Source organism: Pinus tabuliformis, chromosome 4_1, assembly GCF_031772625.1.
Source record: "Pinus tabuliformis cultivar Carrire ecotype Pingquan chromosome 4_1, CPIR1, whole genome shotgun sequence".
NCBI classification, from domain to species: Eukaryota; Viridiplantae; Streptophyta; class Pinopsida; order Pinales; family Pinaceae; genus Pinus; species Pinus tabuliformis.
The window spans coordinates 841,112,283-841,136,647 of NC_142303.1; the positions used below are offsets into that span (position 1 = coordinate 841,112,283).

At 38.6% G+C, this 24,365-nt stretch overlaps 1 protein-coding gene across 5 annotated transcripts in view; it reads left to right on the top strand.

The window, feature by feature from the left end:
• The window catches only part of LOC149178836 (zinc ion binding protein), a 496,683-nt gene that overhangs the window by 133,270 nt on the left and 339,048 nt on the right, over window positions 1-24,365 (top strand). For all 5 annotated transcript variants that reach the window (XM_089420459.1, XM_089420458.1, XM_089420457.1 and 2 more), the window contains one exon: window positions 15,286-15,345. In XM_089420459.1, coding sequence (XP_089276585.1) covers window positions 15,286-15,345 — 60 coding nt within the window. The remainder of the gene's footprint in view (window positions 1-15,285; window positions 15,346-24,365) is intronic.

Sequence of the window (24,365 nt, forward strand, 5' to 3'; positions counted from 1 at the left end):
TTAAATGTCCCAAACCAAAAAATGGGAAGAAATATCAATGGATTTTATTGAAGGATTACCCATGTTAGAAGGGAAAGATAAAATTCTTGTAGTAGTAGACAGATTCACAAAGTATGCACACTTCATAGGAATGAAGAAATCAAATTCAGCAAAAGAGATCGTCGAGATATTTTGCAAGAATGTCTACAAATTACATGGATTTCCTAAAGTCATTGTTAGTGATAGAGATCCCAAGTTTAAAGGCAATTTTTGGAAGGATCTTTTCAAATATATTGGAACATTTTTCAACATGAGTTCTGCATATCATCCTCAAATAGACGGTCAAACAAAAACTTTCAATAAGTGCTTAGAAGCTTACCTTCGTTGTTATGCAACAAGCAAACAAAGTAAGTGGGCTCAGCGGTTACATCTCGCTGAATGGTGGTACAATTCAACTTATCACACTTCTGCAAAGATGACCCCATTTCAAGCTCTGTACGAATATGAACCTTCTAAATGGAAAGACTTGGTCATTTCCGAGACAAAGTTCTAGCAGTTAAGGAGCAGTTAGAAGAAACCCAAAAAGACTTTCAAATATCAAAAGAAAATCTAAGTATTGCAAGAAATCACATGAAGCAACAGGCCGACTGACATAGAATAGAGAGAGAAGTTGAAGTTGGAGAATGGGGGTATTTGTTAAACTTCAGCCTTACAAGCAATTATCCCTAAAGCAAAAAGGAAAAAGAAAATTGGCACCAAAGTTTTATGGACCATATCAGATTAACAAAAAGATCAGCCAAGTAGCATACAACTTAAGCCTTTTGGATGATAGTTGAGTTCACAACGTTTTCCATGTATCTTGTCTTAAAAAGGCAGTGGGCAAACACCAATCAGCATAGACAACACTTCCGATATTAGATGATGAAGGCAAGTTCATCTTAGAACCAGAAGGAATTGTTACCACCAGGGAAAGGAAGTTACGATCTCGAGTAATTAAAGAATACTTGATCAAGTGGAAGAACCTACCAGAAGAAGAAGCTTCTTGGGAGACAAAAGCATTTCGTCAACAACACCCATCGTTACGCATGCTTTGAGGACAAAGCATTCTTTGAAAGGGAGGCAATGTTATGTATAAAATTATTCTACTAATTTAATTAACTCCATTTTTAGACTAAGGGGCATGATCAAAGATCATGCTCCCTCATGTAATGGCTCTTGGGATATATTTAAGCCTGAGCCATCATTCATTGTAATCATTCTTGATTAATAAAAAATATATGTATTTTTGTTTAGTACTGAGCCTGTATGCTCCAACACTAGTAGGGAGAATGGAGGATTGGATAAGCATCCGGAACCAATACTCGTTGACGATTTGGAATCCAAGATAGGTAGTAGTCCCATGGACCGATACTCTTTAAGGATTGGCAGGGTATCCGAGATAGGTAGTAGTCCCATGGAGCAATACTCCTTGAGAGGCGGTTGTGGTGGTGTCCATATGTATGCCTCCAAGCATTGTGTTCTAATCTAGTGGAGAGTTAGAGCTTGTTAGTTAAGGTCTTGCTATATTACAATTTGACAATGCAGATTATGATGTTGATGCTTGAAAATGGCTTATCAATCCAACTTTTCTTATGAGAATATTTCAATTTGAGAGTATCCTTGTACTGGTTGTGGAATTATGAATACCTCCCTAGTTAAGAGGGAGTTTTCGAAAATGTAACTAGGTTTGGTCTTCATAATTATCATTGTATTTGAATCATTTTGTATTTTTATGTAAGAAGAAAAATAAGAAAAATATTTTTTTAGTTAAGCATGTTCTTCATGCTTCTAGGATTTGTTAAGTCAAAGAGTCAAAGTCCTATTTTGGACTCCTTGAAAGAAAAGAGAAAAATATTTTTATCTTGTATCAAAAAGTCAGTTTATCCTCCACAAGTCCATGTCAGCCCTTCTGGATGGACAAGTCGGCCTGCCCGAGGGATGTGACCCTTCACATAGACGAACAACTATATATTGGCAACTGTTCTCCTCCATTTTGGTAAGCAAGTTTGTTGAAGATCTGAGGCAAGATATACGAGCTTCCTGTGGCATTTTATGTGAGCTTCCTGTGGAAAGATATGCTAAATTTTTGTGACATATAATTTGAAAAAGAATGCAAGTGCTTTAGGCTGAAAAACTGCAAGCTCCCGAAGCTAGAAGTCTATGAAGATATGCAAATTATTGAGGCTATTTCTTTGATGATTGACAAGCCAAAGGAGGACTGTAATATAAGCTACAGGAAGATATCTGTGGACAGAGAATGGAGGGCTGACTTGGGGCATTTGTGGAGGTTTTGAATTTGGTTTTGGGTCTTGGATTTCTCACTTTGATCTGATTCTACAAGAAGAGAAGTTGATTGGGTTTTCCCCCTTGTGGGGTTTTTCTTTGGCTTGGATTCTATATCTTGTGTTCTTTGTTTTTTCTGACCTTCATGTTTCATGTTTTGGTTATTGCTTAATAAAAGACGAAAAAATAATAATAAAAGCAGCCAACAAATTCACAGGTAATTATCATGCTAAGAAAAATCAACCCTAATTACATAACCTACTGATTTTTTAACAAAATTTATCTCCAATATTCAAATCTTAAGGCATATTTGGTTCCCACCTTATTGATTAAGTTGGCCCTCTTATGAAACCCCTATCAACAACTATAAAATGGCTCCTGTCTTCTCCTGAAGGCTATGTTCTTGACTCTGATCTGAAAGGATTTGAACACACATCTTTGGCAGGTGGATCTGCGGCCTGGAGCAAGTCATGCCTATCTGAAATAGGCCAAATTCTATGGTGTGTTCTACTCGTTTTATTTTTCTTTATTGGAGAAGGGTTTTCGCTGGGGCTTTTATTGCAGGAGGATCTGATCAAAGGCGTATCAAGTACCTCTGTGATGTTTTTCAGCCTTCTTTTGAAGTGGTTTGAGTGCATAGACCTGAAGTTATTAATAAAGGAATTTATAGTTTCCCAAATCTGAAGCATTGTTGTTTTGGGTTTTGCTGAAATTCTGAGGAACTTCGTTGGTATTAAAGCAAGAATGCAATATATTTATGAGCCTATTTCACACTATGGCTATTTCATATTGTGGCTTTTTCTGAGGCAATTCCAAACGGCGGCTCTCCTAAAAGAATGGATCTGGGATCTGTGGTCTCTCGTTGAACAAGAATGCAGACAATTTATGACATTTCTGAGAATCTAGTCGTGGGTCCTCTGAGATTTTAACTGAGACTAGCATTTATGACTAAAACCGTTCGTTGGTTTCTGAGGCTAGACCTTGTCTAAGGAGGTCTTAAAAGTGTATATTTTGAGCCTTGACTTATGCCCTAACCAGTAGTTTCATGCTCTGTGGATAGAAGTTACACGTTGAGGGTTGACAGTATGCTAGTCTCTCCTGTGCATAGGATCTCAAGTGCATGGTGTCTCTGTAGTATGGATGTGCTCTGAATCTTGTAAAGATCGAGATCTTCCGTAACATAGACTTGTGCAAATTTGATCTGGTGCACCTTGACGAATGGTTACTTGGATTCGTTTGTAGACATCTATCTCCATTTTCTGAACTTTTTCTGGGCATGGATTGCTCTTTTACAGAGACAGTTAATCGATGTCTTGAATCTGAATCTTCAAGCAAAGTACTAGGCGGATCTGGAGGATGTATGTGTGGCTCCTTGTTACATCTGCGATTTGTATCACTGAACATCAAGAAATTACGTGTGAACTATTCGAAGGACGACAAATTCAAGGTTTTCTTGGTACTAATTCAAGCAAATATCCTTGAGCTCTAACTTGTGACCAAAAGAGCCGAAGCTTTGTGACATCAACAGATAACTAGTGGGATGAGATCCTTGATCAAATTCAGCTACAAGAGTGAAGTTTGAAGGCCAAAAGTACAGCAGTTTTATGCCATGTATAGCTAGGTGTTGTAGCTTTTGTGTATAGATATTGTATGGTTACAAAATGTAGTATATGTTGCCTATTTATAGTACAAGCACAAAAATGACGGTGTTGATGCCATGAACTGCTGACAGGAGGGAATTGTTTATGTTGTTGAGATCCTTATGTATGGCCATAACTTGTCATAATTTGATTCATAGGGTTATATTGAATGGGTCAATCCTCTTGAGTTGCTGGTGCACATAAAGTTAAACGTATGTAATGATGGCTGTTCACAAATGCATGCTGTTGTCATCAATGTTATCGGAACTGAACTGGTCATCGAACCAGAAAGCCTTGTGGACCGGGAACCGGAAAAAAACTGGAGAAAAAAACCGGTTTACCAAAAACACATAAAATATTCATACTTTAAAGAAAAACCAGATATATCCATATGAATCCAAACCATTTATACAAATATGCAAAAGTTCTCATTTATATAGCAAGTAATGGTGCATATAACCGAAATAGTACTTAGTGCAAAACATTGATGAACCAAAAATGTTACAAACATCAAAAAGCACAGTCTAAAAGGCCTTTATAGTCCAAAATAACATGATAGATCATAGTATTATACTACAACCTACAATACTCCAAGCTACAACGACAAATCAATGTTCAAATCATCAATCATCATCAGAATCATCATCCGATTCCTGATCATCCTCCTCATTTGAAGAATGAGTAGTGTCCAAGTCTGCAATGGAATTATGGTTTGATTCCCCTGTCCCTGAAGCTGCTACTGGTGCTTCTGATATATCTGCCTCTGCATCCTGTGGAGGTGGGTCGAAGTCCAACCATGAAAGGTCTTCATTGTCAAATGCTGGTGCTTGACTCTCCACAACCCATTTTGATGTTGGATCAAAGTCAGTCAAGACAATGTTGCTTGATTCAGGGGTTTTATTCAGCAATTGGTTGCACCTCAACCTAAAGTTGTATTGCACAAAAACCATGTCATTCAACTGCTTTTGCTCCAAATGGTTCCACTTCTTAATGTGTATACGCTCAAACACACTCCAATTCTGCTCACACCCTGAAGCACTATATGTGTGGCTCAAAATTCGAATTGTAAGGGCATTCACTACCAAATTGTTGCCACCAATAGGTTGCAAAAAGGCTGGAAGGAAAAAAAGATTAGCAAATGAATTTGAAAGTAAAAAATTAATATAAGAATTTGCAAATTTTGACAGTTCTTACCTGGGGGACTCTTTGTTCATTTCTTATAGCCATAGAAATTCCAAAGGTACCAATACTCTCACTGAAATTCAAGAGTTTGTTATGAATTTGATCTTTAGTCTTGGAATCTGGGACCACGTGCTTAATGCATTTATACAATCCCCCTAAAACCTCCCCATCAGCCTTAAAATTTGTAGTGTAATGGTACCTTTAAAATTCAGAAAGCAAAAACATACTAATCAAGTCTACAAAACTAAAAGTTAAAAGTTAAAAGTTAAAACTTATAACTTATAAGCAATGAGCATTGAAATCCAAAATTACATACCTTGGATTTAAGTAGTAGCCGACTGCATGTAAAGGTCTATGGAGTTGTTTGTTCCATCTTTCATCAATGATTCTCCATAGAGGAATGTACTTTTGTCTTTTATCCCCATATGTTGCCTTTATTTGTTCTTTGGCCTGATCCATGGCCTCATAAACAAACCCCATGGCAGGTTTATCACTATCCACCATCCGCAAAACTTGTGACAAGTGGCTCACTAAATAGCATAGTCTCCTCTGCCTTTGACCAAAATCTTTTGTCAAATATTTGGTCAACCATCTGTTTCCCTTCAGCGTTTTTGCTCCACTGAGATGAATTCCATTCATCACATGAAAACATCTTCCTCAAGTTTGATTTTTGTTGAACAAGGGATTGCAACGAAAGGAAATTGGTTGCAAATCGTGTGATGACTGATCGAACAAGCTCTTTACCCCTTGTGTGCTTTCTTTTAAGGTTCAAACCCTTGAGTGGTTGTAGATGTACCTGGTTATGGATTTTGCATCTTCCACACACTTCTTCACCCACTCAATTTTGCCAGTATCCTCAAGCATGAGGTCCAAACAATGGGCTGCACATGGAGACCACCAAATGGTGGGGTGTTTTTCCTCCAACATCTTTCCTGCTGCAACATAGTTAGAGACATTATCTGTGATAACTTGTACAACATTTTCAGCCCCTACTTCCATAACTACATCCAAAAAACAAAATAGAAATTGTGCATCCTTCACCTGATCAGATGCATCAATAGATTTGAGAAACATAGTACCTTTTGGACAAGCAATTAAGAAATTTAGTATGGTGCGAGATCTATCATCAGTCCATCCATTAGAAATAATTGTGCGTTTTGTTTTGGTCCATGATTGCTTGAACTCTGTAAGGTACTCTTGTATTCTTTGGACCTCACTTTGTAAAAGTGGTCCCTTGATATCATGAAAGCTAGGGTCTTTGAACATGAACCTATAGCATCAATCATGGGCTGATATGATGCAAAATTAGTAGCATTAAAAGGTATGTCTGCATCATACCACCATCTAGCAATGCATTTATATGCAACCTCCTTCTCTATCTTCTTCCATTTAGCATCAAGGGTTGGTTGAGAACCAGGGGTGGTGTGGGGCACAAAGAAGGAGTCAATCCCTCTAGGGCTGTTGTCCTCTTCAAGTTAAAAATATTTGAACTACCCTCTCCGACTCTAGCAGGGAAACTAGAAGAATCTTCAAAACTGGGCACATATTCTTCAAAATCAGGATCACTAAAGAATGCGTTATTAGAAAAAAAGAAAATAAAAAAATAAGAAGATTTTTTTATTGCGCAGGCCGCTTGACCATGGGCCCCACAGACTAGCGGAGCCGTTCACTGAATCGGTCTGGACCGGTCTTTTCCAGTTCAGAGGGCCGGTTCGAACTGGTTTTGCCTCCAAACTAGTCGGAGTGACCGATTTTACCAAAACCGGTTCAGTTTTGATAACATTGGTTGTCATATAACCTTGTTGCTTAGCCAAAAGACAGAGTATAGTTGACAGTATTGGGTCCAGCTTGCTGATGAACATATGTCTCATATTGTTAAGCAAGAATTGTACAACTAGGGTTTGTTGTATTGCAAAGGTTGATTGGTGGTTGATATGGTTAAAGCAATCGTTAAGTTTTTATTTATATGATGATATCTTTGACAATGGAACTTTTTGAGGTAAAACCTACATTGCAGAAAGAGTTTGCAGTGGCAAAAGTTGCAGATTGTAGCTTGATTGTAGAGATTACTTAGAGTTGAGTGTAGTAGTTGTTACAAGAGGACTCTTTTGGATCTCAGTGGTTTGTGCAGAGATAATTGCTTGACAATGAGAGTTTGTACTGCTGCATGGTTACATTGATTGTTGTGCATTAATTGTTGTTGAGGAGAGGTACTGTTGAAGGTATGTGTTAAGCTTTATTGATGAGCATTTGAGGTTGCTGTGTGACAGTGTTAATTGAGCTTTGTAGGGAGCTCAGGTGATTGATTTAGCTTATGTTAGAATGCTTTACAGACAGATGAAATGAGAGCACAATTATTCTTGCAACTAGGATTTGACATGATCATTGAAAATGTATGCAAATTGTCGTTCTCAGGGTGATTGTCCCAAATTTTATATGTGGGATCTTCATTAGCCCGATCACAGTAATGGCTCAACAACCTCAAGTTGTAGTGCACATAAACCAAGCTTTCTGCTCGGTTTTCGTTGAGCCTGTTTCTTTTCACATTATGTATATAACTGTAGGTGCTCCAACACCTCTCTGCAGAAGAAGAATTTACAACTTGTGAAAGAAATTTTATTGCCAATTTTCGCAAAAGTCCGTGGCCGCCATATGTTTCCCACCATGTGAGAGAATCAAATTTATCTTTGTCATCCATTGCATGGAAGTTACCATACAAACCACTGCCAGTGAAGTATCTGCCTATTTCAAGGCGCACAGCTGCACATTCCTCCCTGTCAGGCACCAACTTTTCTAATGCTTCCAGATATCCTCTAGTTACCTCTCGATCTAAATGGGGTTTGGTCCTAACACCACCCCCTGCTGCAGGTTTGCCCAACCAAGAATCTGAGTAGTATTTTGGCGTAAGGATATACGCCAAGCAATGTAGTGGAAGGTTAAGCCTATTCCACCGTTCACACACACAATCGTGAATCAGTTTGTACAGGTCGGGATCTTTGTTATGAACAATGTCTTTTATTTCCCCCAACATGGTATCCATTTGCTCATACACCTCGCCAATCACTGGTTTGTCTGTATCTGCAAACCGAATCATGTTATAAATTGGCTTGGTGAAATCCAATACCTGTCTCACAGTTGTCCAAAACTGCCCATCAAGAGCGGCCTCCTCCACCGTTTCAAAACCTGCAATGTCAGCTACATTTGTAGCCCTTTCCTTTAACACCTGCCAATGTGGACTTGATACCATGCTAGCTAATGCCTCTCTTACCTTCAAAAGGCGCCTGAAGGTGAGGTAATAGCTACCAAATCTAGTCCTCGCAATCTTCAGCAACTCCAATCTCGAGTGATTGCGGAAAAGGCCATGGGTATTGCTATGATTTGTAATAAATTTTATCATTTTTTTTCCTTTCTTGTACAAATCACCAATCCATTGGTATTGTTCATTTTTGTTTTTGACAATATCATGCAACAGAAGGTTCAATGTGTGAACCAAACATCCAGACCAAAATATGTTCGGGTATTTATCCTCAATAATTGCTCCCGCTGCCTTACAATTAGGAGCATTATCAGTGATGACTTGGATGACATTGTATGGGCCAATACGCTCAATTGTTTCAAGCAATGCTTCTGCAATGTTGATAGCGGTCTTGAACTTGTCTGAGTAATCATGTGCAGCTAGAAAGATGGGACCACTAACAGACACGGCAAGAACACTTATCAATGGCTTGCCTTTTACATTTGTCCATCCATTAGATACAATGGACACCCCATTGTCAGTCCAAGAACTTGTCATTTTATTCAAAGAATGTGATATTTTTGCTTTTTCATGATCAAGGCCAACAGTTCTTGCCTTGTCATACCCAGGGCTCTTGTATCCTTTAGGGGCATCATTTATGGCAGAAACCATTTCGTGCCAATAAGGTGAGCGTAGAACATTGAATGGTATCCCACATGCATAGAGGAACCTGTAAACTTTTGAATCCACATCATTCCTACACCCCTCATCAAGGAAATCTGATATGGTTCTACGGCGTAAAGATGATGACCCTGTGCCTCCATGTCCATATCCACTGCCTTGGGAGGATGCTGAAGGAGTTCTTTGTGAGCTTGGTTCAAAGAAACCCCTTGATCTTTTTGCTCTGTATTGGGCGTCCTCCTCTTCCTTTATGTATTTGGCTCTATCTGCTGTTGACACCTTGTCACAAGTTTTGATTCCTATTTGTTTCTCTCCATCCCATGGCCTTTTCCCGCAGAGGTGTCTTCTAGCACGGGTGTATGAGCCTGTGTAGTCAGTGTTGCAATGGGGGCAATGAAATTTAGTGGTTCCACCCCCTCTCCCTGTTTCAGCCCTGTGAACATATTTCCACAATGGAGTTTGGTCTTGTTTAGTTTTTTGACCCTCATGTTCACCCTCCTCCACATCCTCCTCACTGGGGTTTTCACCCATTTGACTTCCTCCGGCTTCTTCATCTACCTCTTCAGTTTCAGGCCCCCTCCGTTTCCTACTCTCCACCACCATAATAACCAGAAAGGGGACCAGGAAGAGGAAAATGCCAATAAAAATCCTCAGGTCCATCGTGTTTGATGTTTGTAGGGTTTGAGTCTTGAATCTGCAAATTAATTTAGTTTATTGGGATTAATTCATTTAATTTATTAATTTAATTTAAATTAATGATCTTTAAACTCAAACAGGTAAATGAAACTAACCAAATTAACTACCTAACCAGCTAAACTAACTAAATGATTAAGTTACTTACCTCTGCAAGTTTCCTCCTCGCTCCTTGGCACTTGCTCCTCGCTCCTCAGCTCTGGCTCCTTGCTCCTTGCTCCTTTGCTCTTCCTCAGCTCTCAAGCTCAAGCTCAATCTCATTGAAATGATTTTTTTTTGGCCCATTGGGCTTATAAACCAAAAAAAATTAGTTAAATTTTTTTGTTTTTTCGGGTCCGGCGGAATTTTTTTCCGCCGAACCGCTCCCGGTTCTTTAAAATTCGCTCCCGGAGCGTTTTTTAATGCCCGGGAGCGATCAGGGAGCGATCGCTCCCGGGCATTAAAAAGCGCTCCGGGAGCGCGGGAGCGATCGCTCCCTGAAGCGCTCCCTCACAGACCAGGGAGCGCAAATTTTTTTACGGGAGCGCGCTCCCGAAAATCGCTCCCGTCCGGGAGCGATTTGGGGAGCGCGCTCCCGAGCCGCTCCGGCCCAGAGCGCGCTTTGGGAGCGGGTTCGAGGGGGGGGGGGGGCGCTCCCCCGCAACACTGTTAAGACCTCTCTGATGCCTGCTTCTGTCTGAACATGGTAATTTTCCATCTTTATTTCTATTCGATTTGTCGTATCGTGAAGATTTTTGATTTCATCAGCTTGCTCCCCAAGCTTGATCTGGAATTCATTTAATCTTTTATTGACCTCATCGTGGTTGCTATTTATCTTATGCTCTGCATCCAACAATTTTTTTTGGAAATCCGCCATTGTCATTGTCAACATTGAGCGGGTTTGCGGGGGCGTGTATTTATTTGCCAGCGAAAATATTTTTCCTCTTTTTTTTATTAGCTAAAATAAATTTTATACATATAAATTTTAATTAACTAAAATAAATTTAATTAATTAACTTAACATATATATATATATATATATATATATATATATAACTTTTAATTAATTAAATTATATATATACATAACTTTTTAATTAATTAAAATAATTTTAATTAATTAAATTAACTTTTTATATATATATATAAAACTTATAACTAAATTAAGTTATGTATTATAGATAACATAAAATATATATATATATATATAATATATATATAAATTAACGTTATATAAATGTTTATATATATATATATATATGTAGATATATATAAATGTTTATATATATATATATAATATATATAAATTAACGTTATAATAAATGTTTAATAAACAGTTTGGTATGAAAAGTCACGTTCGAATGTATGAACAGTGACGTCAATTAAAGGCACGTTATTGTTGACCGCACGACCATTGACCTTGTGCGGATATCAATGCAGAGCCCACCGTAATGGAAAGAACTTATGGACTTCACCGATGGTTCAGTGTATTACCGTAGAGCCTACGCAATGGAACCGTAGGTTAAGAAAAAAAAACAACGCAGACCTCACCCTCCGCAGTCTTCTGCGGATGTATCAGCGTATCACCCAGGAAAAATACACACAGCGACCGCACTGCTGTTTTATGGAAAGCCCGTGGGGCCTTATGCCCAGCAGAACAATAGAGCCGAGGAACGAATGTGCTCTGATACCAGATGAAGTGAAAAACTTCTGGAGAGACAGAAATATATATGGAAATATTTTATTAAAAAGATGAATTACAGATGATGATTGATTACAATGGGGTTCCTGGCTTATATACCGCTATGGACACCCTTTGAGAAAGGGCATGATGTTATGATCGTGCTCTTTCGTCTAATTAAAATTAAAATTAAATAATAAACCTAAAGTTAACTAATTTTTTACATAACAAAAACCCTTTCCAAATTCTTCTTCTATTAGATTGTCATCAAAAGTTCAGCAAAAAGGTACAATGTTCCAATTCATAAATAAAAAGAGTCAAAGGTCAACAGTTTTGACTATCCAAATCTACCAACCAATAACCAATGAGAGATGAGCCCAAAAGTCAAATCTGATCCAAAGTCAAAGTGTGCACTTTTGGTCAAAGTCAACAGCAGTTAAAGATGCCCTAACCAGTCAACGTTCAGCAGTCAAAGATGCTTCAAATCAGCTCAGTCAACAGTCAAAATATTTGGCCTTCCTTGCTCGTCAAAATGATGTGAAAGAAGTCCCAAAAGAGCTCGGTCAAAGGAGAGAGAAAGCTGCAGTCAAACTTCGGTCAACAGACCTGCAGTCAGTGCCAGTCAAACTGCCCAGAAAAGTGTGATCTCTACACACAAAAATTCGCCCTTCAAAAATTGAATTTTTGCAAGTCAAAGTGAGTCAAAATGCCAAGTCAAACTTGGTCAATGGCTGCCCAATCACTGTCAATGCAGAAAATCAGAATGCCCTTCTTCCCTTCGCACGTGTGAGCCCGGCTACCTTGCTTCAGACCTGTACGAACCAATCACAAGAGAAAAGAGAGAGAAGATGTGTTGATGTGATGTCCAGCTGAGGTTGCCTTGATGTGTATTTACATGCTTCTTTGGAGACCCAATTATGACTTTAGGTCAACCTGTACTTTTGTGTTCTTGTGGGTTTTCCATTAAAATTAATATTTTTCCTTGATCAAATTAAATTCTTCCAAGGGAATAGAGGGTCTTCTCTGGATGAGGAAGGCTGTCCAATGTAGGGATTTTATCCCTCAGCTGCCAAATTAACAATCTGGAGGATGTATCTGTTGCTCCTTCCTTGTTACATGCTAAGTCACCGGATTCGCCGTATTTAATCCAAAAAATTCGAAATTCGGCGTATTTAATGGTCATTCGAATTTGTTCGTTTCAGTTCGCCGTATTTAATGGCGTATTCGAATTTTTGTCGAATAAATTCGACATTAAAATCGATTAAATTCGTTTATATGCGTTCAAATTCGTTTTTTTCGGGTATGCGTGTTGCTGTTTTAGGCTTTAGCTTAGGTTTCATTGTTGTTTTCATTGCCGCCGCAGACGCACGACAGAGACAGAGACTACACGACTACACGACACCTTGACGGGCTCGGGCTAGGGTTTCATTGCCGCCGCAGGCCCGCAGACGCCATAGACTAGTCACTACAGTCTAACTCTACACCTTGAACGCTTGACGGGCTCGGGTTTTTCCAAATTCCGTCATAGTTATTACTTATTAGTTATTAGTAATGGAACGTCAACGAAGTTACGAACCATGGTCCACCGTCCAGTAGATATATCATATGGTTGTAGGCTTGTAACTAAAACTTATGACTGTGTCTTTATGTTACTTCTAAGTTCTATGCTCAAATTATAGCTGCATCTTAAATGTATGCTGAAGCCTGAGACAGAGAGTGACACTTTAAGATCCTCCTCTTCACAAGAATGCCGAGACTATATGCTGAAAGCCTGAAACAGAGGTATGCTAAGACTCTATTACTGAGAGATCTTCATTACACATATGCTGAGACTGGGACTGCGTCTTAGTATGTCGAGAGGCTATATGATATATCTATAAAGGCCAAATCCTTTTAAACTTATAAAAAGGTTTTTAAATATAATACATGGATAATATTCAATTTTCCATAACTGTACAGATTTCTGAAGTATCAAAAGCTCATCAAACAAAATTCTCAACACACCTGAATTGCAAAAATACTGCCAGCAATGTCTCTAGAAAGCATGTCAAATCAAAATATTCTAATTTTACTGTACAAGATCAACACTAATAACTATGCTGCATCACAGGCGTTGTACTGTGTACATAGACATGAGAGCTTTATATGGACATGAGAGCTTTATATAGACATAACTTGCTGATTTTTCCTATACATTTCAAGCTTTTCATCGAATTATGCTTTGACTCCATTATTAATATAATTTCTAACAATAAGATAGTCTTTATAAGTGTATAAATCTGCCCTCTATCTTTAATATACATTTTTTTTTTCGAATTTCTATATGTCGAATTTTATCGACAAAATTTGAGTTGCGGAACTTTATTCGAATTTCAAGGTCCTCGAACTCGAACCTGGTGACTTAGGTTACATGTGCGATTTGTATCACTGAACATCAAGAAATTATCTGCAAATTATTGGAAGGACCTTGTGACAAATTCAAGGCTTGCTTTTGGACTAATTCAAGCAAATATCCTTGAGCCCTAACTTGTGACCAAAAGAGCTGAAGCTCTGTGACATCAACAGTTAACTAGTGGGATGAGTTCCCTGATCAAACTCAGCTACAGGAGTGAAGTTTGAAGGCCAGAAGTACAGCAGTGTTATGCCATATATAGCTGGGTGTTGTAGCTTTTGTCTATAGATATTGTGTGGTTACAGAACGTAGTATATGCTTTCTATTTATATCTGACTGCAAGCACCAAGTGACAGTGTTGATGCCATGAACAGCTGACAGGAGAGAATTGTGTATGCTGTTGAGATCCTTATGTATGGCCATAACTTGTCATGATTTCATTCATAGGGTTAATATTGAATGGGTCAGTCCTCTTGAGTTGCTGGTTCACATAAAGTTAGACTTATGTAATGATGGCTGTTCACAAATACATGCTGTTGTTCTATAACCTTGTGTCATAGCCAAAAGACAGAGTATAGTTGACAGTATTGGGTCAAGCTTGCTAATGAGCATAGGTCTCATATTGTTAAGCAAGAATTGTACTGCTAGGCTTTGTTGTATTGCAAGGGCTGATTGGTGGTTGATATGGTTAAAGCAGCTGTTAAATTTTTATTTGTATGATGATGTCTTTGACAGTGGAACTTCAACTTGCTAGTGGAACTTGTTATTATGAATGTGCACAAATACGTAGTCAATAGTGTTAGCACGAGCTAGTCCTAAAGCATTTAAAGTCAAGGTCAAATGATCTTGCATGTATCTAGTAGCCTTTAAAATTTTATCAGATCCATAAAATCTAATTCCTTTTTTTCCAACATCACAAACACGAAGTTATTGCTTCAAATAGAATAGGGAAGTGAAAATTTCCGTGCTGTGGAAACTATTTTGAAAACATTATTTCTTTTATGTTGATGTTAGGATTCAAGTGTATTTGAACCCCATCCTTGATCTTGAATGTACTACTAATTTGTTTTTCCAATTAAATTGCTTGTTTGTTTTGTAATATGTTTTAGCTTCAGATATTGCTATGATAATTATTGCTTTATGTATTTTAATATGGTTTTGAAGACAACTAATTGAGAGAATGGAAGAGACAATACTGTAATATGCCGTAAGGTTATCTTCAATGTATCAAGTTATCTGTTTTATGTTCAAATCGTAGGAATGCTCATGGTCTTGCATATGGAATTAAGTGCAAAACATCAGGTACCCGCAAGGGCATGTTTATTGTTAATTGGAAAGTGGAATTCCCATTCTTGTTAACGAGTAATAATATGGTTATTTGTTTTCACTAGGTGAAGTATACTTGTCTAGGAATAGTTGATGCTACATTTTATGTTTATTTTCATTTGGCATGACACTTTCGTTTCATTGGATATGGCTTAATTTATGATTTTGTAATGCAGACAAATTATATCTTGTCATTTGAGGAAATTGCTTTAAAGTTTGTTGCTGTAGGTGAACAGGTAAATTCTATGCTTATGTCCTTTTTTCTTGTAAAATCTTTAACTTGTTTTTGTTAAATTTACATCAAGGGGTATAGCACTCACACTTTAGAAGACTGACATTTCAAAAACAACCTTCAGAATTTTGGTATACATTTGAAATTGTATTTTCCTTGTTTTACACGTTTGTCATGTGTTGAATTTCTTATTATGTCATGTTGTCAACTTATGGTTGTTGATTTTGTTTACCTTAGATTTTAGGTAAAATGTACATTGATTATAGAGTTTATCTATAAAGAAACATATGTACATTGTATGTGTAGGTTATATCCTAAGTCACTTGACATGGGGGCATAGTGACTTGGGGGCGTGGATTATGTACATTGTATGTATAGGTTATATCCTAAGTCACTTGACATGGGGACGTAGTGACTTGGGGGCGTGGATGATTAACATGAGACACAAATCCCTATACAAGGGGAAATCGATCTTTTGCGAGGGGATGCGATTATATATATCACATAACAAAATATAGATATATTGATGTAATTTTTTACATTTTGAAATAGAATACAATGCATCCAACACACAAGAATACACCATGTATCATTTGTATTGAAGCATGAACCATAGTTTTCTCATTTGATGTCATCAAAACTTATTACATAGATAAAATGATAGATGAGAATGCTAGTGGAAAATATAAAATAATATAGAAGAATCTCATAGCTTATCCTCTTGGATCTCATAATCAGAATTGTTATTCTTTGAAATGCATGGTCCATTTTGCATATTTGCAGGCCTTTCTTCTCTCACTAGCATGATAGATCTCAATGTTCAATGACAGTCACAAGTTGCCTCGAAAGATTTGGAGGTCATGCACTTTGTTCTACATTGCTCAAGCAGATCTCTGTTGAGAAATCAATGCATGTAGATTGATATTAGGGTTTGATTTCTCTTTTCTTGATAATTACTTGTGATGTATGTTGACTTCTTTTTACTTCATTATATTATCTTTCATCAAGCAATTATCAAATTAAAATGTATGAAGATCACAAGAACAAGGAACACAAGATATAGGCAATCAGCCAAGGCAAAACCCAGTCCAACTCTTCCACTAGTAGATAAAATCAAATTGAGACAATCGAAGACCCTTTTGGACCTATACCAAGACCTCCTCCAATCACCAAGTTAACCCTTCCTTCAAGTAGATGAACTCTGCTAAAGTCTCCAAGTGAAAGCTCCTCAAGTGCAACTTCAATTCAGACTTTCGGCTCCCCAGCTACAAAATTTCGGACCTGCAACTACTTCAGAAATTTTGGCCCTTGCAACTTTCCCAGAAACCCTAGAAAAACTCGCACGTGTGAGAGATAGATGCCCAAGAACTTCGATTAGGTCTTTCTTAGCTTCAAAATTCCTTCTCCTTGACTTCACTTTCCTTTTTCTTTCTCTTGAATTGCAGATCGAACTTGTGAATGCGATGATGCCAAATAGGTTGAATTGCACTTATTAGTACCGCTTCTGCTGGGTTGAATAGCCCCATTTTAGGACGACTTCATCAAGACAGGGCCGACTTGGTGTGTAGGTAACAAATGACATTTTTGACTAAATAATATTTCTTTTTACATGATACAAATTCCCAAGAAGGGTCTAATAATTATGACAGTGACTTTTTTGACTCTTGATAAAACCTAGAAGCCTTCAATGGAGGCTATTGCCTAGAAAATAAATAAAAGAGCATGAAACCCATGCTTCAAAAATATTTTTATTTTACAATAAAATTTCCTTTTACTTTTCTTTTTGACAAATACAATTATGAAGACCAACACTAGTTACATTTTTCAACAATCTCATCGTTTGGGACAAGGATAAGGTGTGGAGGATTATTGATGGCTTGATGGAATCTTTTTCAAGCACACTTCACCTTGAGGTTCCACTAAGGCACAAATGACACTAATTTGAAGTCATGATTACATGGCTTACGCTATCATGTGTTGCGCCATTGATGATGCGCTTTCTTTCTTGGTTGCGCCTAGGAACTCATGCCACCTAATTGGAGCATGCGAGCAAGGGAGAGATCTCTAGAAGATGAACACCCTACGTGAAGAAGTTTCGAAGGTATGATTCATGGTGAGGTAAGGACTAGTCACACCCTTGAAAAGCAATGCCCTACAGTACTAGAGGTTTAAACTTTAGAGGATGGCATTTGGCAAGTTAATGCCAAAAGGAATAAAATGGCTTACCTTGGAAAGCGTAGGGAATGGCAGGTGGTAAAGAAAGAAGATAAAGAAGGAACACCTTGCTTAGAATGATGATGTGTGGTGTTGAAATGCATTTGGAGGCAAATTGATCTTATCTCTGTTGAAGTTTCTAACTTTACTTAGTTTAGAAACCCTTCATGCACTTTTTCTGATTTATTCCTACCTACTTGTTATTTTTCTTTAACAAGTTATTTACAAAGTAAATATTGAAAATAAACACCAGTGCATGCTCAGCATATTACAGATCAACAACTAAAAGAAACAAGAACAAACACACCACATGACACCATTATTTTTGGATCAATGTCCCCGGAAAAACCCAGTGCGGGAAAACTGGTGCAGCTATCTGAGGGTTTTCTTATTAAGCAATATCAGAGTACAATCTGGGGGCTGAAACTGGCCTACCCAATAGAGAATTTTTTTAGCAGCTATACCTCACAATTTGAGAGAAATCTCCTGGCTGAAACTGCGGAAAATCCTTTCGGTAGCTCCTCAGCACAAAACTGCTTTGCAACCCCAACGTCTGCCCAAGCTGGACTGCGTCAGCCTCTCCCTGTCTCACGCTGGCCTTGCGTCAACTTCTTGGGCCTCTGCGTCAAACACACTAGCCTCTCTAGTGCTCTGCGCAGCACTTGGCTGCCTCTGCGTGGCCCTGCGTGAGCCCTTGTTGGTTCTGTGTCACTCTCCTTGGTTGCTGCGCTGCTCTCCCGACACAATCTCTGCCTTCTCTGTTTCTCTGTACTTAATGCCCCTTAGCTACTCTCCCGATCACTGATTCTATCTCTCTTAGCAAACCTCGCTCTAGAGAATAGAATGATTGATCACTCTGGTGTGTTCTCCAAGTGACTTTCAAGCCTCCTCTTATACTTTTCTTGTTGACATCTCAACGACCGAGATTAAGTCCCTAATCAACGGTTAAGATTAGATCTGGTTTGATCTATGTCTTTTGGACCATTCTAACACAGATTCATATTAATACACATTAATATTTTATTTTCCCTAAGTTTAGACTTAGGGACTCCATTAAAAATATTAATTATTTTAATATCTCCTGATCTGTTTAGAATCTGCTCAAACCCTTTCTGGGTATTGGAGATCTCATGTGCCCCAACCTCTCCACCAAATTTCGTGGCTAGAGCACATCCGATGCTACCCCAAATCAACAATCTCAACTAATGTCAATTAATTATCCACTTTCCCTAAGTTTTAACTTAGGAAATATTTAAAAATTAATAATTGACATAATTAAAATATTTTCCTTGGGTGAAATTTAGGAAAAATAACATGGTCTTGGATATAATTAAATCCTCTGTGTTCCTAGCCTCAATGACACATCTTAAGGCTAGCATACCTATTCGAGCTACAATATTTAACACACCTTCTTAGCGAGGAAGGTGTTCTCCACAACACCCAACTTATCCCTGAAGAAAACACACTTTCCTTTATTTAAGGCCTTCGTAAAAATGTCTGCCACTTGTTGATCTGTAAGCACATTCTGTAGTTGAATCGATCCATGTTGTACACAGTCCCAAATGAAATGGTATCTGATGTTGATATGTTCCAACCGATCATGAAATACTAGATTCTCAAATAACTTGATGTAACTCTAATTATCACAGTGGATAATGGTCAACTCCATCCTTTGACCAAACATTACCACTAACATCTTTCGAAGCCATATGGCCTCACATGTAGCCATGCTTGCTGCCATGTACTCTGCTTTTGCAAAGCTTAATGCAACTGATTTCTGCTTTCTGCTATACCAAGAAACAAGCCCTGATTAAACGCTGAACCAACGCCCTGAAGCACTTTTTCAGTCCACTACATTACTTGCCCAGTCTGCATCAATATAGCCCATCAACCTGCCACCATCTCCCTAAGTATATCTCAACCCATACCCAATTATAACTTGTAGATATCGTGACACATGCTTTGTCGTTGTCTAATTCACTTTATTTAGTTCTAACATGAATTGACTAAGAGTGTTGATTGCAAAGCAATTTTCTGGCCTTATGTTGACCATATACATGAGAGAGCTAATAAGCTGTCTATATAAGGTGGGGTCCACAACCTTCGACTTTGATGCATCAATCTTCCTCCAATTGGTTATTGTAGGTGTAGACATGTTTCTACAATCTTGTTACCCACCACTAGCTAATGACCCCTATAGGCTAAATTTCTCCTAGATTGGTCTTCAGTTGGTAACCAAAAACCCCCTGTAGCCGCTTGATAGCTCGATGTGCTACCATTCTCCGCCACCTGAGCCAGCCATTATGTGCCCTTGCGCATCTGTCATGATTGTATGTTTGAAGGTGGGCCATCCAACCCCGAAGCTATGATTTTTCATTATGTCATTGGGTGCTTATGCTTGCTTTTGTTGGTAACATTTGGGCATGGATTAGTGGGAGGATTCGACAGAAAGAAAGGGCCTTGACTGTACTCTTGTTCCCTTAACTCAACTGGGGGGTTTAATCCTATATCCTAGTCCAATGGGATCTCCTCTATGGGCTGCTAGCTTTAGGAGTGGCACTACATGGGAAACCCTAATTTTGGTTGCGTTGTATCGCTTCTTGACGCCACATATCTCACTCTCCTCCTCTCATTACAAATGCTTTTCACATTTTCCCCATCTAGGTCTACATTTGTCCATTAGGTCCACAATGTGTTAGCATCTCCTTCCCTTTGTTTAGACCTTGGGTCGGGCCTGGAACAATGCCCCAGAGGTGTATGCAGCTAAAAAGAAAGATAAAAGCATGATATGGCCACATGCAACAGGAAATGTACCACAAAATGCAAAATATGTCCAGAACAATAAAATTTAGCGCATGGGCAAAATCCAAACATGGGCTCTACCCCTTATCATTATGGACATGACTCTGGTTCCTAGGGCCCCTATGAGTGCCCCTTGCATCATTAAGGAACCCATGATTGTCCCAACCCCTGGTGGGTGATAAGATACCCTACCTTAATGGGGTAGTCATTGCTATATCTTATACATCATGCTCTTATCCCCTTGAGCCCCGAGCTGTAAAATGAGACAAATCAATAAAAGGCAAAAGGCATATGAAGAAGGGTGGAAAAACAAAGGCCAGGGTAACTCATGTACCACGATTGCTCCCTCCTACATTCGTACATCCAAGTCTCTTTCATCATAGCTACTCTTGTACCATGGCATGTGGCTTGGAGCCTCCCCTCTTGCCCCCCACTATTTCACATGATACCTGCCATTTGATGGATGTACCATGGAGTCCATTCACTTAGATGTTGAAACTACCTGATAAGGTCCTTCATTAACCTCTTTTGTCAAGGAAGGTAACAATTGTACATGTTCGAAGCCCATTTGGAAGGGCATGCCACTATGAAGTGTCCACATCTTTCCCTGATTAGCAATTTTATTTACTCAATTGCACTAATGGATTATTGTACTGGAGGGTGAGGAGACACATTAGACCTTATATAGGATTGCTAATGGGTTTTTTAAATCTTGGACTTGGCCTACCTATATGGGATCCATGCCATCCAAAGGGTCAAAATGGCACTTGTAGGGTGAGCGTTTAGAGCTATGGGCCTTCAGACATGTAAAGGATTAATTGCCACACCATGGGCCTCTTCAACACCACGACATTGCTTGTTCGTGGCCCAGTTATACAAAGATGATGATGCACTTGGACCACGTTGCTCAACTGACTACACATTGTACCCGACGCTTGGCAGCTGATCCAGGGCACAAAGGAGGTTTTGTCTTTCTCACGGAGAGATGGGAGGGCATGTGTCATCTTCTAGCCCTCATTGATGGAGCATCGAATTAATCTTGAGCCATTTGGAGACCCATGAGACCCATTTGGAGCCCACGGAGCCCAAATTGGGGTTTGGAGATGTTTTGCAGCATTTGGAGGGCATCCCCCTCTTATTCGTTATTTTTGAGGCCCTCACTCTCATCTTTAGCACATGAGGCCTCAACGTTGCCCTTTTAGGCCTCCACGTCAGCTTAGCGTGGCCCTAAGAGGGCTAATTTGACTTATTTTATGAACTATCAGTTGGGTTACTAGACATTTTAGGCATTGTAGGGGGTTCGTCTTTTCATTTTGAACTCTTAGATCATGTATAAATAGATGAGAGTCACCCTCATTTAGGACATCATCACTTGGATTTTCAGCCTAAGAAGACAATTTAGACCTGCAATTTGTGGAATGTTTTGGAGTTTATGAATGAATTTTGATGTTCGGATATTTCGCTATCTCCCTTGGAGCTTCTTTTTGGCATGTTGATGGATGTATATATTCTTCATTGTCTTGTAAGTGGTATTTAATGCTATATTTCTGATTTAATTGATGTCTAATGCATGGAATATTGTGGTATGGTCTTTAATGTGCCCTAATTAATGAAATTTTGTTAGGGCATTGGAGCTATTGAAATTTTTGCATGTGTTATTCATAGATAATGAATGATTGAATGCTTCTAGGGGAAATGATATTTATGTTCCTTGAAACTCCATTAATAATTTCCATCGAAGTATAAATATCTAGAAGTATTGTGTAGCTGGTTCATTAGAGCCTATGTTGCAGGAAACGTGGTATAGAGGTCCGTTTCTGTACGGAAACGGGTACGAAACGCGGAAACGCGTTTGGTACGGCCGTGAAACGCGTTTCCGGCCGTACTGCCACGTTTCCCGAAACGAAAATGTGGCGCGTTTCACGGCCGTACGACCCACGTTTCCTCATTAACTTGTGTTTTTTAAATTTTTTTAAATTTGTTTTTTAATTTACTTTTAGGGTATGTTAGTGACTTCTTGTTGCTTCTAGATGCATGTCTAAAGTTATAAAAGTGAATTTTGCCCTAGTGTTGATATGCAGTTCATGGTAATGTTAAATTCTTAAAGTAAAAGTGATATTCTCCTTTATTTTTCATTTTCATCCTTTTACTTAAATTTTTAACATTACCATGAAATGACACAGGATGTTTGAGAGTGGTTTCACCCTCATTGGATTTCATATGGAGAAAGTAGAATTTTAGATCTCACTCAAAATCCAGTAGACTTATTTGTTTTTCAGGATTTCAGGATTGGAGGGATTGCAATGTTTCCATTGGATTTTATCATGTACTAGGGTATGGAACTTATATTTAATCAAGAGAACCAAGCCCTCTATGCAGGGGAAACTCCCAATAATCAAGATCATGTAGGGCACTAGGGTATGAAACGTGTATTTAATCAAGAGCACTAAGATTGTTCGACTATGTAGGAGGAGACTCCCAATACAACAGTGGTCCTTCTAAAGAATGGATGTGGATGCAGAAAATCTTGATTTGGATCTCTCTCTTGCAGCCTTATAGTCTTTATTGTACTTGCAGCCTCATATATTAATATAAATAAAGGCTGATTTTGAGATTTGGATATATAATAAAGGTTGCTTTTGGATATTCCGATATTTTTATTTTCATTATGTGATCATTCATGAGTAAATGTGATGTAAATTAAATCTTAATGTTTAAGTGTAATAGATTATAATGTATCATTTATGCTTTATGATTGCACATATATATATATATATATATATATATATATATATTCGCATTTCCCCGTTTCCAAAATTTGGGGAGGTTGCGTTTCGTATCGCTTCCCGTTTCGGAAACTCGTACCCGTTTCCCCGTTTCGTGCAACTTAGATTAGAGCTAGCAAAGTTGCTTCTAGGTCTCCTTGAAGAGTGAGGTGTCTATATTGGAATCTTTCATGACTCCTAACTTCCCAATGGCCAGACACTGATCTAAAATTTGGGGTGATCACTCTTAAATAGATAAAACATCTTTTCTTTGCCTCCTATTCACCTTTTTCCTCATCTCCTTAAGCATAAGGAGGCATCCCTAGGGCTTGATGTGAATCACATTAGAAAGGAGCTTTTGCAAAACCGTTTGGATAACCTTCTGCACTTGTGTTTTTTGATTTCTCTAGCTCTCCTCCAGATTTGAGGCAATGCTCATGGTGGATTCTCCGTAAAATTTATGCCCTAGCCATCACACTGAATGGGAACCCTAGAAGCTAATCCTTCAACTTGGGGATTCTTTCAAGGTTTGTACTTTAGTACTCGTTGAAGTATACCATTCATAACCTTTTTTCTCACCTACCTTGACCTTGTATGAGCTCACGTATTGTTGAATATCTTAACCCTAGATCTCGTGTAGTCTTCCTTTCAAGGGGTTTTTCTTGGAAAGTCTTACTAGCTTCTCCCAAAGCTCGCATTGTCATTGAACCTTTCCATTGAATGAGCCACCTTGCCTCACGTAAAGCATATCCTAAATTTATCTATCACAAGATAGGAATATGGGGAGTCCTGTTGGTGAAAATCCGAGACGAGAAGTGGACTTAGGTTGTGGTGACAGTGGGCCTCTGTCCCAGAGTGTTGTTGTGCCCTCTAGCTTTTGCCTCTCTATAAGGCATGCTAGTTTGTGCAACAACAAGTCCAACATCCCGAATTTCTTGAAGGTCTCCAAGGTATATCTCCCTTGAACAAGGAAGACTTCGCCATCTACTTGCCACACCTCGAGTCCTAGAAAATAGTGCATCAACCCCAAGTCCTTAATCTGAACTCTGCTGCTAAGTTCGTCTTACAGTCTACTATAAGCTCTAGTGACCCAGCCAAAAGTAGATCATCCACATATAAAATGAGAATGAGTGGTTCACCTCCAAACATAAGATGGCAGAGGATTGAATTTGCCTCACTCTTCACGAAGCCCATGTTGTCAATATGATCATACCATGCTTTGGGAGCTTTTTTGAGTTTGTAT